This window comes from Rhinolophus sinicus, linkage group LG09 (genome assembly GCF_036562045.2).
Source record: "Rhinolophus sinicus isolate RSC01 linkage group LG09, ASM3656204v1, whole genome shotgun sequence".
Lineage (NCBI taxonomy): Eukaryota > Metazoa > Chordata > Mammalia > Chiroptera > Rhinolophidae > Rhinolophus > Rhinolophus sinicus.
This window is the reverse complement of record NC_133758.1, coordinates 21417501-21434834: the sequence shown is the minus strand read 5'-3', so window position 1 is coordinate 21434834 and position 17334 is coordinate 21417501. Positions and strand designations below refer to the sequence as shown.

Here is a 17334-nt window from a genome sequence, read left to right as displayed (position 1 = left end):
GACAAGGTAAACTGGTTTAGCTGGGCTCCAATCACCCAGTTCTGTCTTTCCTGTGCTGGGCAAGGGGGAGTGGGTGCTTTTGACTTACACAGAAAACAATGAGGCGTGAGGTACTATGTGAGGGGCTGGCACCCACCCCGCCATCTCAGGATGCTGTGGAGCCAGGTCAAAGACCATGGGTTGGGCATCGGGTAACAGGGAACAAGCACTCCACAAACTGCCCTGGTTCCAAGGCCATTGGCCTTGTACCCAGACTCAAAAGCTTCCAGGAAGATCGGGGTGTTTTCCAGACACCAGGGCACATCCCAAGCAGATCTCCCTCTGTGAAGGAAAGAACTGTCCTCTGAGCCTCCATAGGTTCCTCTGTCCATCTAGGCTCCCGAGGTGCCTCTGACCAGGGTGGTGAACTGAGATGGATTAGGAATAAGGGGCCACCTGAAGCTGACCTGGCTGGGGCACCTACCTGCGACCCTAGAAGATGCTAAGGGCAATTCAGAGTGGAATGGTGATAATTAGCCCTTATTTAACGCATGTTCTTGCTTTATGATGGTACACTTAATATAATTATTTAAGTAAAAATGAAGCCAGTAAAGTGTTAGAAAAAATGGTGAATATTTTATAAGATTGGGGTGGGGAAGGGCATTAAAGACAATAGTTGTCTTTAAACCAAAAAGGGAAATATTGATAGATTTGATTAGACAAGAATTCGAAACTTTGGTGTGACAATAAACTACAAACAAATTAAACTCTGAAAACACAAAACAGCATAGTCAACATTTAAAAGTAATTGATACAAACAAAAGTATATTTGCGATATGACAAGGAATTAATATTTTAGTACATAAAGAATTCATATAAAACAATAAGAAAATGAACATATCAAAAGATATATGAGGAGGGAATATAATGAGCATTCACAAAACATACAAATGGTGGTCGACCTGAAAAGTGTTCAACATCCCTAGTAATGAAAGAAAAGGAAATATGAGGTACCATTTTTCTCCCCGTGTAATTGAGCAAAAATGAAAAGAAAAAATATGTGGTGTTCTAAGGATGGGCATATACTTAGTACAGCCTTTCTGGAAAGCAACGTGAAATGATGTATCAAAAGCTTTAAAAATTCATACTCTTTCACATACCCTAAAAAGGCTGAAACTCTAAAATGTTAACATTGGTTATCTCTAGGTGACAAGATTATAGGTGATTTTTGTTTTCTTCCCTTTGTATTTCTGTTGATTTACGATTTTCCACAAGCATGTGTATAACGTTTGAGTCATAAAGATTGTTCATTGGCAAATGGAAATCAAAAACCTTAACATTTTTGCTATGTTCTAAAGAGTGATGAAGGCCCCATTTAACTAGAGATGAAAAAAATCACTAAGCCAATTTCTCTAATGCAAATCACTTAAAACCCAACTATTTTTGGAAAGCAATAGTATAAAAGGAGGGAGGAGAGAAAAGCACTGAAGCCCAGTCTGTCAGCCAGCACAGGGGCAAAGGCTGCGCTTCGTCAATGTACACAGTTTGAAAAGCCAAAGCATTTTCCAAACGACAATGAAAAGTATCCAGCCTACATTACTGGGACCAGAAGTAAGAAAACCCGTATGGTCCCTTCGGTTCACCTGGTATATCCTACTCATCAAGCAACAGGCGTTGGGGCTCATTTTGTTTACAAAGACTTCACTTTATCACTGCTTTTAAACAACTATTGTGACTTTGGATCTGTGTACAGTGTTTTAGAATTCTGCCATCTCTCCTCCTCCAGAGGATGCTACAAAAAGAGAGAGGAAGAATGGAAACCACTGAAGATAGAATGAATCCAGTAACAGCCACAGGTGAAAGATGGGATAAAGATGAAATGTAGTTTGGTTTTAATGTGAAGTAACCTTAACAGTAACTTGGAAGCGTAATACTTTATAAGAATCTAAAATGATGACAGGGTCAAAATCTACTACTTAAATTTTTCATAAAGCCCCAGTCATTAGGCCTTTTCTGTCATAACCAACTGGCCTTTCCGCTCAGTTCTCTCAAGTACCATGAATTTGTCATCAGATCTACAAATCCAAGGACTCAACTCATGAGCCCTCACTAATCTCCTTTATACAACAGATTTCAGTGATCCAACCCCATCTTTCATTGTCAGTTTTAATCTCTTTGAAGATGATGCCAAAATTTGTACCCATCATGTTTTGTGCCCATAATATGCCAGGTACAATGTGGGCAGCCGCCGGAGAACACGCTTTCCTGAACCTATGTACAAGGCTGCAAGGTAGAGGAGAGCAGTACATGGAAACAATCAAAGAGGAGTGAAGCTATAAGTAAACAAGTAGGACTTCAGCAAAGGGTGCCTACTGCAAAAGTGGGGAGGCTTCTGGGGGTGCTGGAACCTGATCTGTGTCCCAAAAGACGAGGACTACCTAGATGAAGTGGGGGCTTCCAGGCTGGAGAAACTCGGCATGCAGAGGTGGAAAGCGCAGGGAGAGAGCAGTCTGCTAGAGAACTGGAGCTGTGCAGGGGGAGAGGTGGAAATAAGCCTGGAGAGGCAGGGTGGGTATCAAACCAAATTCCACTGCGCGTTCCATCCTCTGTAACTACAGCCCAGTAAATCTCCAGAAGTTCTGGCTTCTGATATCAACTGGTTTACTAGAAAGTCCCTGCAGGACTGCAAGGGTCAAACTTTCAAACGGAATATGGTAGCAACAACACACATTACTACACATCAGTCCCTGCGCTAAACACTTTATCCGTGCCACTCACAGCAACCCTTTGAGGTAGGTAGTAGCATCGTTTTACAGGTGGAAATGAGCTGAGGTGACTTGCCTAAGGTTTCTCAGTGGGGGAGTCGGGCCACCAAATGTGGAACCTCGCTGCTAAGCATCCTGCTTCTCTACCTCTGTCCTAATGGCAAATGCCTGCCTGTTTCGCTTCTGTCCTCCTCCCGGCATTTCCCCGTTGGGGGCTTGCAGAGTACGTAGGAGAGCAGCTCTGAGCCTCCATCCTAGTAAGTGGAGAGACACGCTTATTCTTCCTCCGCCTCTCAATCTCTGCCCCCTGCCTCCAAGAGACTTGCTTTCTCCTCCTTCCTCTCTCTTCTTCCTTCTCCTTCTCCACTTCCTTTGCCTCCTTCCTCGTCCTCCCTTCATCCTCATCCTCCTTCTCTTCTTTCCTCTTTCTCTTTTTCCTCTCCGTCCTCTTCCTCTTCCTTTTCTCTCCTCCTCCTCCTCCTCTTCCTCCCTCTAATCTTCGTCCTTACCTTTATTCATTCCTGGCGTCCTCACTAACTCTCAGAACCACGAGAAGCCCATGAGAAACTCAGAAATGTGGACCCATTTTAGGAAATGCTTTTCTAGAGCTCAATGTTAATAACCTCCTCTCGCGCCTTCTGCTCCGTTATCCCCCATCATCATCGCAGCTGACATTACGGGGCGCTTATCCCGTGCTAGGCGTGTGCGCAGCCCTTCACGTGGGTCCTCTCACTTAGTCCTCTCATCCTCCTATGATACTGGAATGATCTGGGCCAGCATACAGTTCCCAAGGTCCTACAACCAGGAAGCATCAGAGCCCCAAAGTGTACGCAGGTCTGGTCGATTTTTGAGCCTGGATTCCTAATAGTCACATGTGACAGCTTTGCCTAACTCCCCAGCGCTCTAAGCGACCTGGATTTTAGGTGTCCTGACTGCGAGTGTCTGTCCACCTCCTCATAAAAAGCTCTGCAAAACTCTGGCTGGGATTCCTCTATGCTTCCTTTTGATGCGGCTTCACCGAGTTCCGTTTTCCCCTCTCCATCTGAGTAAATCTAAATCTGTCTGCCAGCCTCACGGCCTCTCACTTTCAGTTAACCAGCACGTAATGTGCACCTGCTATTTGCATTGGTGTGAAATTAACTGCCTCTTTGTGGTGTATCTAAACCACGCATTATTCAAACTTAGGCACACACACACCACTTCCTTGGTCAGTGGAACACACTGCAGATAAAAAAAGAGGACAATTTTGTTGTTGTTTAATTGAAGTGTTTCATATATGTGGTAATCACTGATTCATTTTAATTCATATAAAAAGGCTGAATGACAAGTCTGAATCATAGTTGGCCAGTTGTACTATAACATTCTAATTAAAAAAATAGACATATGTACACGTTATATAGTTAAGCAGTTAATAAGGAAAATGTATACATGATTATAAATTAATTTGTTCAAATGATTAATTAGCCTTTATTCATGGGATAAATTCTGGCTACACTGGTTTCATAGGAAGGTAGGTGGGCACCTGAGTGATTCAACGGGACTTGGACCCACTCTGCTGGGTCTAAAAGCAGGGATTTGCAAACTCAGTAACAATTAGATCAACATCAGCTTATAGAGGAAACTAATCATTTAATGTTTGCTCATGGCTGCAAGGAATGGTGCAGTCTTTCTTAAGACACATTGTTAGAAATGAGAGAACCCTGAATCCTTTGGAAGCATCTGCTTTTTAAGGTTTCAAAGATATGTTTAATATGTTTCCTTTTTTCTCAAAGCTTCAAAGGTCATGATGTTTCTAACACACTATCAAAAGCTAGTGGCCATTCTCCTCCCTTCGATCTTATTCTAAGCCTCAGCAGGCATTCTCTAAGTTCCAAATACTGAGTTCCAAACCTCCCTTGTGGGTACTAAGAGATCACAAGTTTGGCAGGCCTTGTTGCTCCTTGCCGTCAGAGCTCTTTTCTGTCATGCGTCCGCTTCAGTTTTACTGCACTAAGCATTCTGGTGGAACGCACTACGACATGTTACCAGGAACCTAGTACGATTCAAAAACACTGCCCCGAGAGGGCACCTCTTTCAGTTGTGCTGACGATTACATTGGAGAAACCCTGGTGAATGCAGACTTTCATGATCATCTTATTTAAATTGTCACAATTACTGGAAAATCTTCTTCCAGATGCTGGTCTATGGCCCTAGCACAGGAATCGCCAACATGTATTTTGTGATGCCCAGATTAATAAACAAGGGGCACGCTGACATTCTAAAAAATGACCCAGAAAAAATTAATAGTAAATGTATATAATTTAAAATATAAGCGTGCATACTATTTTCTTTCCCAGTTTCCTTTCTCTTGGAGAGAGGACTATGACTAAGTGAAACGCCAAAAAACTTGAAAAAATACTATTGTTCTGTATATGTCCAAATGTGACTCAGACCAGGGCTGGTAAACTTTAGAAATCTGGCCACCTACATAAAGTCTTTCTGAAATTCCAGCACTCTGGGAGTAGAACCAATAGTTTTTACCCTACAATATCTCCTGCCACCAAAGTTGGAATGGAATTTTAATATTAAATATGGATAGAGAATCCAAAACTACTAAAATTATACTAATTTCAATTAACAAAATAAATATGTGTATACACTGAATTGTTAAATTTTAAATATTCATGTTTATACATATCTCAAACACCAACCAGCTCTCCAGCTAGCATTATCTGAGAATAAAAATTAATTGTTCATTTGTTTTTCCTACCTTAGAGAATAAAATACGTGAGTTATTCTTTTAAAACATATATATATATAACTGAATATTTAGATACATCTATTTATTTAATGTATATTTGCATATATATTTAAAAATACACAATATATACACACAGATACACACATACCAATACAATAAATACCAAAAGTTCTTGTAAGAAATCTCATCTGTGAGCTGATTCAAAGCATAAATAACAAGCTAAAATTTCCAAATATTTAGACAGAGACCACAGGAAGACCAAATGGTGCTTTACAGTCACTTAATACTTAGAATCATATTCGTAAGTCTAATAATAGAAATGTCATAAAATATCATCATGCAATGAAATGAAAGTGATTTCTTACTGAATACTGGGAAAGATGTATTTCCTTTTAACACTTGGAATTCTTGTTCTAGTCGTCTTCGTAAATCTATTTGTTCAAATAAAACCTTCTGAAGTTCTTCTAATAAAGAAAAAAAGAAGAGTCATTTTACTAATCTTTACAAATAACTCTCCAGAGAACTGTTATATATGGCAATTTATTATTATAAGACGAAATATTTTACCAGTTTAAAGAGTGTTGCATAGACATAGGATAGATTTTGTGCAGAAATCCATGAATATAAATCAATGTAATATATTATTTTAAAGTATTATATTACAGTGTCATGTATTGATTGATATGTATGCATTAATCTCAATTATATCCACCCAATGGTCCATATATTATTCATATGTTGCTTGTCAAGCTTAAAATATGGCATAGAACAAAAATATCCTCCTATTATCTCTATGGCATTTTAAAGCTAAGAGAAGTTCTACAGAATTAAAACTTTTCTTTACCTTTCCCCATATTTTCTACATCCTTTTTGAGTGAATGAGGTGAATTTGTTTCTTGTGTGTGGTCACCTTTTAAAAAAAGGAGAAAAAAATATTAGTTTTCTGTAGGCTGTTTTCTGCAAGTTTTTCTCTTCATTTTCTTTTCATAACTACAAAAGAGCTTATTATTTAATATAACTTGAAAGTGGAAATCCTCAGAACCGAATGTCCTCATTTGCTCGTGCCCAATTCCCCTGAAGCGTAGCGGGGAGCTGGAAAAAATGAGGGTGCAGTGTACGTAGCCTGTGATGGCAGCTCCGTGAAAGCAGATTCCTGATGTTAACCTCCTTCCAGCCTCCACCATTATCCATCCTTTACAATGAAGGCAATTGCTAGAATGGGAAAGAGAGGAGGTTGAACATTCAACATTTCTGGAGGAGGTTCGATCAGAGTCCCTCTCCTTTCAGAAGTGAAGAAGCTTCTGTCTGTTGGAAGGCCCTCAAGATGGTGGAAGCAGAGGCCTCTTACCATCTTGGGTCGCCAAAATTTGGAGCAATGACAAAGAAAAGGGAGGATGTTTGAGTTGTTCCTGGAAGAGAATTTATAAGCCTGGAGCAATTTCCTAATAACTGACAGTTTTTCTAAATCAACATAAAACAGAGACATGAAATAGTTATCTTATGCTAGTTTGTAATAGTCACACGCTTGCTGATAGCTTCCTAACTACTTGGATTTAACCAATAAAAACTCCATTGTAGACAAAGGTTAGATTGTTTTTCTTATCTGTTTTGCTTATATGCCAACTAGAATGATGGCAAGCTAAAGAAATGTATTTATTTACACTCATAAATTGAGTCTACATAACCCAAAAAACATAAATGAATAAAAAAATCCAATCATTCAGCTAACCAGAATTTTGTTTTCAAATTTCAATCTGCTATCTGCGACTACCCACATAATGTAATAAGCTTTCCATTCCATTTGAAGAGGTATGGTAATACAGACAAAAGTGCTCTGAGGTTTCATCCATCCCTCCTTCCTCCCCCCAGGTTAGCTCCCTCCTCTGTGCTCTTAGCAATGTGTGCTTACTTGCCTTCTGCACCCATGAGGTGCCATGCTACTTGAAGGTATGGATGCTTTTTTTCCTGCATGGCCAGTGCCTAGGATGGTGTGGCACACGTAATAGGTATTCAACAAAGTGTCTTTGGTTGTCACTGAAAAGAACCCCAGGAGGTTGTAAATTCTAAATTAATAGCACAGGCCAGAATGCATCATTTCAATTCTCTCCTCACTATTTATTTATCTCCCTTCCTCAGCAAGAAATGGAATGTAATGGCCCTGGGCACTTGTAGGAATACTGGGAGATTTCACCGTCAAGGTAAAAATTCCTGCAAAGAGGGAGACAGAATTTCTCCCCTAGCAGTGGCCTACAATATTAAGGACGGACAGGAAAATCCTTAATATGATATTACGAATGGCGATTCTGCATTCCACCTGATGACTGTTGGGAGTACGTGTGTGCAGGTATTTGTGTGTGCATACATGTGTATTTAAATGCATATATGTAAATATAATATATGCAAATATCCCTGCACACATGCATAGTTATGGTGCTTCCCTGCTCCCCATCATTAGGACAATAAGATCTTTGGCATCCATTAATTCTTTCATGTCAGGCATTTTCTCTATTATCTAGATCATACTTGCACAAACTCATTCCCACTCTCATCTTGGATATGACCACTCTCTATAAGCTTTTAAACATTAGTACCTTGGCATTCCTCTCCATATAATAAAATAATGAGGAAATATCTGTGAAGTAGTCTAAATATAGTCCTTAATATAATTCCTACAAAATACTACTGTCTTAAAGAACAGTAACATGCACGTTGATAACAAATCATAAATATGTAAACCGAGAAGAGTGGTATTTTGAAATGAAGATAAGTGCATATTATGTGCAGTTTTGCCTATGTTTGCTCTAGTCTCAGTTAGCAGGTTAGGTGTGCAGACCTTTCATACTCACATACAGTATTGAGTCTGAACAAGAGAAGAAACAAGTATGTATATATATCTCTGTATCCATTTACAGGCCAAAATGAGATTTTATCCCAACTACTCGAAACTTGATTTAAGTAACATATTTTGTTTCTGAATAGGCAACTTTAGAAACCATGTGCTTAGTGCATTATAGACCAGATTCTTTCCGATTCATTTATGTGTTTTGTGAACTGCCTGCCTTATATTACATTTTAATTAGATCGTTAAATTAAAAAATTAAAATATGATATGTTAAAATGCATTTCTTTTCCACTTCACAATTAGGAGGTCTACATAGGTATGAAACCATGAAACGAAGGGCCAGTAAATGGAAACTATATTAACCACAGGCAAATCTACTGATGATATTAATAATAAGCTTTTCTGGGGCCGGCCCAGTGGCTCAGGCAGTTAGAGCTCCATGCTCCTAACTCCAAAGGCTGCCAGTTCGATTCCCACATGGGCCAGTGGGCTCTCAACCACAAGGTTGCCGGTTCAATTCCTCGACTCCCGCAAGGGATGGTGGGCAGCGCCCCCTGCAACTAAGTTTGAACACGGCACCTTGAGCTGAGCTGCCGCTGAGCTCCCGGATGGCTCAGTTGGTTGGAGCGCATCCTCTCAACCACAAGGTTGCCGGTTTGACTCCCGCAAAGGATGGTGGGCTGCGCCCCCTGCAACTAGCAACAGCAACTGGACCTGGAGCTGAACTGTGCCCTCCACAACTAAGACTGAAAGGACAACAACTTGAAGCTGAATGGCACCCTCCACAACTAAGATTGAAAGGACAACAACTTGACTTGGAAAAAAGGCCTGGAAGTACACACTGTTCCCCAGTAAAGTCCTGTTCCCCTTCCCCAATAAAATCTTAAAAAACAATAATAATAAAAAGATAAGCTTTTCTTTTCATCAGCATTGTGGAGGTTTTATTAATATTTTACATCAGTGTCTATTTCAAAGAGATATTTTGCTGCAACTTCTGGGTAAAATCTGCCAATTTTGAGTTTAGAATCTTTCATTTACAAAGGGTTGTTTAAAATGGTTAAATGTTAGGTAAATAAGGAGCACAGACGCTTCAGCTGCCTTTTAAATATCTGGACCGCTGCCTTTTGTATATTACTAATCTGTAAAAACCAGATTGTTAATGGTGGTTAAAAATGACCTCTGGGAGCCTGGATATGTTTGTTCACTATTACTGCTAATGTTTTCCATCTGGTTAAAAAAAAAAAAAAAGCAGTCTAATACTAGATTAAATAAATGAGATTTAGTTGACAATGAGCTTCCAATTTTTATAAATATTCTATTAGGTTAAATATATTTTACTTTTCCAAAAATAATGAATGGGTTTGGAGACACCCCAAAATTAAAATCGTTATTTTCCTTCTCACTATGTTCTCCCTTTTAAAAAGTTACAAAGTGTGTGGGGGGCATAGATATCTTAATTGTGTAGAATTCTAGGAGAGAAAATTATAACATGGAAGGAAACTCTTTCTTGGAGGCTTGGCCTGAAATATATCTTCAGTCAGACAATTGGGTGGCTTAAAGTCAGAGAGTAATGGATAATTAGGGCATAAAACACATCCTGTGGATTGCTGTGGCCAGAGCTGCTGCTCAGGGATCTGTCTACACTAGCACTCCACAAGTGCACATTCGTGAGGCCAGCTCATTGTCACTTGCATCCTTGCCCATAAATCCTGCTCACCCGGTAGGTAGAGGCGGCTTCGTGTCACATCAGGAAAACTGCACCTTGCTGAATGCAGTAAAGGCCAGAGAGCTTGGGGCCCCATGGTTCCTGCTTCCCTGGTCTCTCCAGGGTCCTCTAGCACCAGGTGGTCCCACATCCCAGGTGAATGTCCCCCCCCACCCGTTTCTGCCCTCACACAGCCATCAGAAACTGGAATTTCAAGACGGATGGATACGAGAATATGCCATGTTTAAGCAGACATGAGCAGTAAACAGGAGAGGAGAAGGAGACTGGGTATCCAAAGGAGAAAAGAACCAAAGAACGGCCAATAGATTCATTAGCATTACCTTTCAAAGCACAGGGTAATTCTCTTAAATATCATGTCACACCTCTGCTCAAGAACCTGCAATGGCTCCCATGGTCTACACTGCAGAATCCACTCAAACTTTCTTCCCTGGAGCCTCCAGGTTCTCCCATAACCTTGTCCCATCTGGCTGAGCTGAGCTATTTTTCTCTATCACCAAACACATACCCTTTACTCTAGGTGGGCCTTTATTTCTCACATCTGCTGGCTCTGCCTTCCGCTGTTTCTCTTGCCTAGTGCTCACGCCCCTCCTCTCCCTGTCCATCCAAAATCAGCATGCCACCCAAGTCTCTACTCTTCCGTAAAGCCTTTCCCAACTTCTGCAAGTGCTGGTGACCTATTCCTTCCTGGTCTAAATTCTAGGTGCTGGTTGTCTTGACTCTGCCACTTTGTACCCAATATTCTGGTGTTTTACAACAGATGCAAGTCTAGTCTTTCCTAGCTAGAAAATCTGCTTTCTGAGGGCAGGGAGACCCTGCTGTACAGGTAACCCTCATCACCTCCTACCCTACATGGTACTCATACATTCCACGAATGCTGTTTGCACTGAATTCAATTTGGTTTGTGAAAGAAATACGAACTAACGTTATTGTAAATCCTCAATGGTCACAAAGGGTTTGTAAGCACTAACTCATTCCTATGAATGAAAAAGCACATTTTGATCCATTTGCATAGTCTAAGACTTACTCTGTATTTTCAGTTTACTGGGAAAGTTTGTGATGATTCCATTTTTATTTCTATCTGACCTTTTGAAATTTCTTTAGAGATAAAATCATAGCACTGAATTTTACACAAGACATGAAACATATTAATGTATATGTCTGCTGTTGCTGCTGACAGAAAAAACACCTGACATTTTTAGAGCTCGTTTAATTTTAGGAGCCAAAGAAGTAGGTCAGATGATCTGTTCTGTTGGTGGTCATGGGGTAGGAGGAAAAGCTGATTAAATAGACGTTACTATTCTCAAGCTAAACTTGAGTTTAATACATAAGATAATTTAAATGTTGCATCGTGTGTGTGTGTGTGTGTGTGGTACAATACAAAATTTGGATGAAGAATAAAAATTTGGGCATCCATGCACCCTTTCTATGGAAATACATTCTTCTTCTCTTTTCATCCCCACATGGTCTCCTACTCCGTGTCTTGGCTGTCTTCCTTTTCAATTCTCTCTTGAGTCTGCAAACAGCACTCAGAGGCACTGTCCCAGCCAGCAACCCCAGGGGCCAGCAAGTTGCGTATCACTGAAAGGTCCACTGTGTTCCCCTAGGACTGCTGTTGAAAACACTTGATGGAAAACATTCGGAGAAAATATTTCCTTTTATAGAAAGAGTGTTATTTAATTGCACACTCAAGGATAAATTTAATCAATGAAACTATTTTGGTTTGGGGCTATGTCTATACATGAAATACACATGTACTCTAACATTGGGATGAAGAATAAAACATTTTAGTTAAATATCGAGATGTTTCCATAGTTGGTGAGGGCTTCTGTGCAACTTAATGTGTTCTGGTGCAGGGGTGCTGACGCTGGAAGGGAAGGCATAATCCACTAGCCAGGTTACAGTCTCTGCCTATAGTTCCCCAAAGCAGTGTCATGCCCTCAGGGCTGGTTCCACCTCTCTCCTCCCAGCCAGCCTAGCACAGGGCCTGGCCTCTGTTGAACAATGAACCAAGATGGCATTTATAATGTTTAATTCCTTAATAAACTCTGAATTTTAACAATGAAGCTTAGTTTTACAATCGGGATTTAGTTTAGATTTTCTGGAATTTTTATTTTCTCTTTCCCTAACAACCTAGCTTACAATTTGAATGGGGTCAAAGATAATCTACAGATAGAATAACTAGGACATTTGCCAATAACCAAAATTTAGCACGACATATGCTTTAAAAAGGGTTTTAAGGACACTTTGTGTTAAAGCATTTAAAAAAAATCAATTACACAGAAAGCAAAGTTAAATTAATTTTCTCCTCTATCAATGGGACATGGACTTCTGCTAATTTCTTGGTGTTAAATTCTACATTAAACTCTTCCCCTGTGACACTTGGCACGTTAGTGAGGTCACAAAACAGAAGAGAAAAAAAATCAATACCACTGGAGAGTGTATGGTACAGAATGAACTAACAAAACAGTAACTCCATTAGTGAAAAACAGGAACAAGAGCAAGATTCATAGCGGTGGGGTTATAGTAAACGGAGAGTTATGGCAAACATTATAATTCATGACCAAAATTTATTGCGAGGTGCATACACATTGCTTTTGGAATCAGAATATCAAATATCTTTGATTAGTGAATCTTAAGTTCATTCAGAATTCTCTTGAGTTTTAGAACTTGTGTTGCCAATTTATGCTACTTAATTTTTTTTTTCCTGGAGAGTTTTATTTTTGGTCTTCTCTATATCTTTGTTTCCTATACATTTTTAAAAATCACAAGTAAGAAGGGACATTTTTCATAAATAAAAAGAAACTGATATCTGAAAATATAGGGATTATTTAATTTTGAATACATATACTGAAAGACCTAAAAAGTCATTGTTCATTAAAATGTCAGTATTTATTTAGAGGTGGGAGATTTTATCAAATTTTACAGGTGGATAAACTGAGGCACAAAGTAGTTAAAGGGCTTACCCAAAGTCATCTAGGAAGTGAGAGAATTAAAACTCAGATCTACTAGTCTGTACTTTTTAAAATTTTTCTTCTTTTCCTGTTTCTTAAAAAAAAACCCATAAGCATGTTCTAAAATAGAATGGAATAATAAATCAGAGTGCCTCATCTGCTATATATTCATGAGAAGTGTAACTGCTTCTTACTATTCTCAGAAATCCATCCATAGCATATTAAGTACACTAGAGAATCATACAAGTTGAAAATCAAATTGATTTTAAAACTTCTATACATATAACAAGATGCAGCCACGCTTAGAGTCCAATGGTGCTGGCTTTTCTACAATGAAGGGGATTGAAATTGGGGATGAGTCCACTTTACGTGATTTCCTTGACCTGCAATAGCTTTGAGCTGCTGTCTTACCAGCTCACCCCACTGCATTCAATTTCAAATCACTTAACTTCACTAAAGTTATTCAAAACAGATATGCAAAACCTTACTTGGAGATTGCAAGAAAATGCTGCCATTTATACTTTTGAATAGGTAATATTTTGACCAAACAACTATCTCTGTAATCTATATTACTTGGCTTTAAGCCATGGGTCTAATTTTAAGGAGACCTATAGATAAAAGTTTTACTGGCTCCTAAGGACTTTTGGGCTGCTTAAAAACTTCATGTCTGGTCCTTCTAATTATACAGAAGTACAAATTCTGCTGTGTGGAAGGTTGATGACCATTAACAGGGAGATGTTTAAGAAATCATTTAAAAATAAAATCTCTTTGAAATTGCTGAGAAGTAACAGTTACCAATAAGGCTGAAAGGTTCAAAGGAGGCTAAATTTAATTAAAATGATGAACGGAAAAATCAACTGGAACTAAGTATTGCTGCTGATTTTGTAGTAGGGATCCATTAAAGCAAGTATCTACCATTAAAGATATGTCTATATCCTTATTGTTTAGAGAAAGGTCAGAGAAATTTCTTGACAAACTATATTTATGATTGCCAGGGGGAGGAAATTCATATAAAAAAATTAAAAATTGCTTACTGACTTATTAGGTAGTTTGAAAAGACATTTCAATTCTTTTACGTTACACTGCATATGTACTCAATTAAAATACTGATATTTTCCAATCACAATGATTGAATTAAACACTGGCTAAAGGACACATGGTTATATCAACCTGATTGGATGGTATTTTGTGTAGACCAGGATTAGAGTTATTCATGCTGCCTTACAGCTGATCTGCTCCCTTCTTTTGATCAGAAGCAACTTGAGAGCAGAGACCGGTGTTGATTCTATCTCTGAATCTCCTAGTAAAGTGCCTAGCACAGAGTAGGTATTTTGAAATATTTGGGGAGTAATTGAGTAAATAAAAAAAATGAATGCTATCATGCACACAGGGGAGTTCACACTTGTTACATGGGGAGAAATAACTCCATTCAGAGCACAGCATTCTTGATAAAGCCTTCTACTGCTACCAGCCCAAAGCAGCTAACCACAGGTCTTCATAATCTCTTTGGGGCCTCTGGATTTTTGACACTTTGCTAAATGAATGGATTCTTGTAGTCTGACCACAAGCAAATACATTAAGACCCAAACACAGGCCAATTGGGTGCCCACTCTGGGATTTTCTCAAGTGTGCATTCCAATGTGAAGACCATTAGCTAATGTTTCCTATAAGCAAGACAGCTGCAGGTACACCAAGTCCTCCAGGAACCCAAACTCCTTAACTAACGCTTGGTGTTTAACACATCTCCGCCTTCTCAGAAAAGAAACCATGAGGATGAAGTACTTGTGACCCATGATTCCAAGATAAATTTAACAAAGTATATTCCTCACCTGAACATTTGTTCATCTCAATAATGTTTTCATCCCTTCCATAGCCCACCTGTTTCCCATTCAATACAGATAATAATGTGATACACCGTACTACCTACATACTTCCCTGAATAATGCGAGAATGAAATTGTAATATGGAAAATCAATGTGGAACAAGTTTCTCTGGGAATCTGTATCAAATTAATTATTGTGAGGAAGGAACTAGTAATACATCAATAGCATGACTAGGTGTCATTACCGACATAACTATTGACTATACTGCCCTGAGCTCCAGGCACTGAGTAAATTTTATGTGAACACCAATCCTGACTATACTTTTACTTCCTTCCTTTTGGCATTTGTATTTCCATCTGAATATCAAATGACAGTGGATTCCATGGTTTTTATCCACTCTGGCTATCATCCTTGGGGTTCTGATGGCTTTTCAGGGTTTACTGAACTAAGTGTGGGGGAACAAACCCCTTCCAAGGCCAGGAGGAACTTGTTTTCAAATAAAACCAGCCCAGCCATCCAAATCGAAGCATGATGAAGAAGAGAAATTCAGTTCCTAACAAATCTACAGAGACTTAATATATATGAAACCAAGACTATAACTCTGTGAAGGAATCAGTATGTTCTAATACATTTAGATTTCCAATGGGTAGGCACATTTGTGGAAATGTTAATTGAAAATTTTTATAATAATTATAAATACTAGCTGTTACTGCAATGTAGGACATCAAAGTTCCTAAAAAAAGATAATTCCAGATTGTGGAATTTGGATTTTCTCATTAAATGTATGGAAACTTTTAAATTTAACAACTTAAACATCAAATTATCCCATAGTTTTGTACAAATCATTGTTAGCTCTTGTAAAACTATGTACATTTTACATCCTTTATAGAAGATTTAAAATTTTTTATTTCTATTTCCTTCAAAATTTGCACCCAAATAGAACAACAGTTTAGCACAGGCAGACTTATAATTTATAATTATTTCTGGTTTAGCTAAATGAAGTGTAAGGTCTGATGTGAATTTAGTCTCTAAATGTGTTATTTTATATTAAATACATGTCTACTATAATTTAAACTTTAATATCACCAACAGCCAACTTCAAAATAAAAATCCTCCAAATACAGGCCGTCAAAAACAACTTTAAAATTAATGTGTATGAATTACAAAGTACTAATTTTAACAAGCAACACTAAATTAAAACCTGTCTTAAAATTAGTAAATGAAAAGTGGGGTCCATGTCCTACTTTATACAGGTTACAGGATTTTAAAAATACCGTCACTGCTCATGCAAATTTTCTTATTTTATTGGACTTTGAGCTTCAGGGGGCCTCCTCACAAAATGGGGTCATACATAAAATAAAACAAAACCAAAGAAAAATTCCCTCCAAAGTAAGTTCCTGAGAATACCACTAGGATGTGGCATTCTCTTTCTGAGCTTTGTCTATTTTGGTACAGAGGAATGAGAATTCTCTAAGTGCTCATTGGTTGTACAATACAGACCTAGCAAAGGTCTCCATCCACTTCAGCTATTGAAACAGCCCGAGTTAATTTGCATTCAGCAGAGTACATATAGACTCCCATCTGTGGTTTCCAGGCATGGGAGAAATTGGGCTACTTTTAAATCTATTTTTAGCTATACAGAGCCACTAAATATCATTTGATCTGGGGCTGAGGAATATTCCTAAAATTGTTTTTTCATATTCATGCATGCGTTGTTTCCAGTGGCTATTAATTTCTACACATATCAAACAAACAGAGGCAATCGACTATCTAGAAATGTCTGGGAAATGGCTAGATATTACGGAACCAATCCAACAGAATTAGAGACCTCCATGTGTATGCGTGTGTGCGTGCACAAACTCATTAGAGATTCCTTGGTAGTAATCCTTTCCATTTCAGTCCTCAATTTTGTGAAATATCATGGTAGGGAGGTGGAAGTTTCTGGGCAAATACCACTGCCTTTGTGACTTTGCATTGTACACTTCAGGTTGTAAGAGAAAAATCCACACAACAATTTTATCATGTTAGACATTTAGAGCAAATTTGTGAAAGGTAATTTTATTAATTTTCAAAGGGACATAAGGCTTTAATGTGTGGAAGTGATAATAAAAAATATTTAAAATGTGGTAACAAACAGGTAAAGCCAGAATGCACAAAAAGCCAACATTGTGTATTTTATGTAGACGTGGGGTGGCCACTCACCAATGATATACCACAAAATTATTTTTAGTAACTCAGTGTGGTCAGCCAAAATTGGATGTTGACCAATATTTATAGGATACATTCATGAAATAATTTGGAAATATTTGACCATATATATATAAAGCTTTCTTCCCATGATGTATAAAGCTATTTTTTCCCATTAAAATAGGTATTTGCCTTTTGCCATTTAAGATATTGAGAAGTTTCCTTTATGAGAAAACAAAAACAAAGGTTTGGAGACCTTTTTCAGTTGTACTTTGCTGTTATATAAGATTCCTTTAAGACCCTATTTTCTTTATTTCTGTT

The 17334-nt window shown here is 38.4% G+C and overlaps 1 protein-coding gene across 2 annotated transcripts in view; it reads right to left on the bottom strand.

The window, feature by feature from the left end:
- SKOR2 (SKI family transcriptional corepressor 2) overlaps window positions 1–17334 on the bottom strand; it is a 49786-nt gene that overhangs the window by 15375 nt on the left and 17077 nt on the right. For both annotated transcript variants that reach the window (XM_074340019.1, XM_019739664.2), the window contains exons 5-6: window positions 6329–6394; window positions 5850–5948 (exon numbers count right to left, since the gene is read on the bottom strand). In XM_074340019.1, the coding sequence (XP_074196120.1) occupies window positions 5850–5948; window positions 6329–6394 (165 nt within the window). The remainder of the gene's footprint in view (window positions 1–5849; window positions 5949–6328; window positions 6395–17334) is intronic.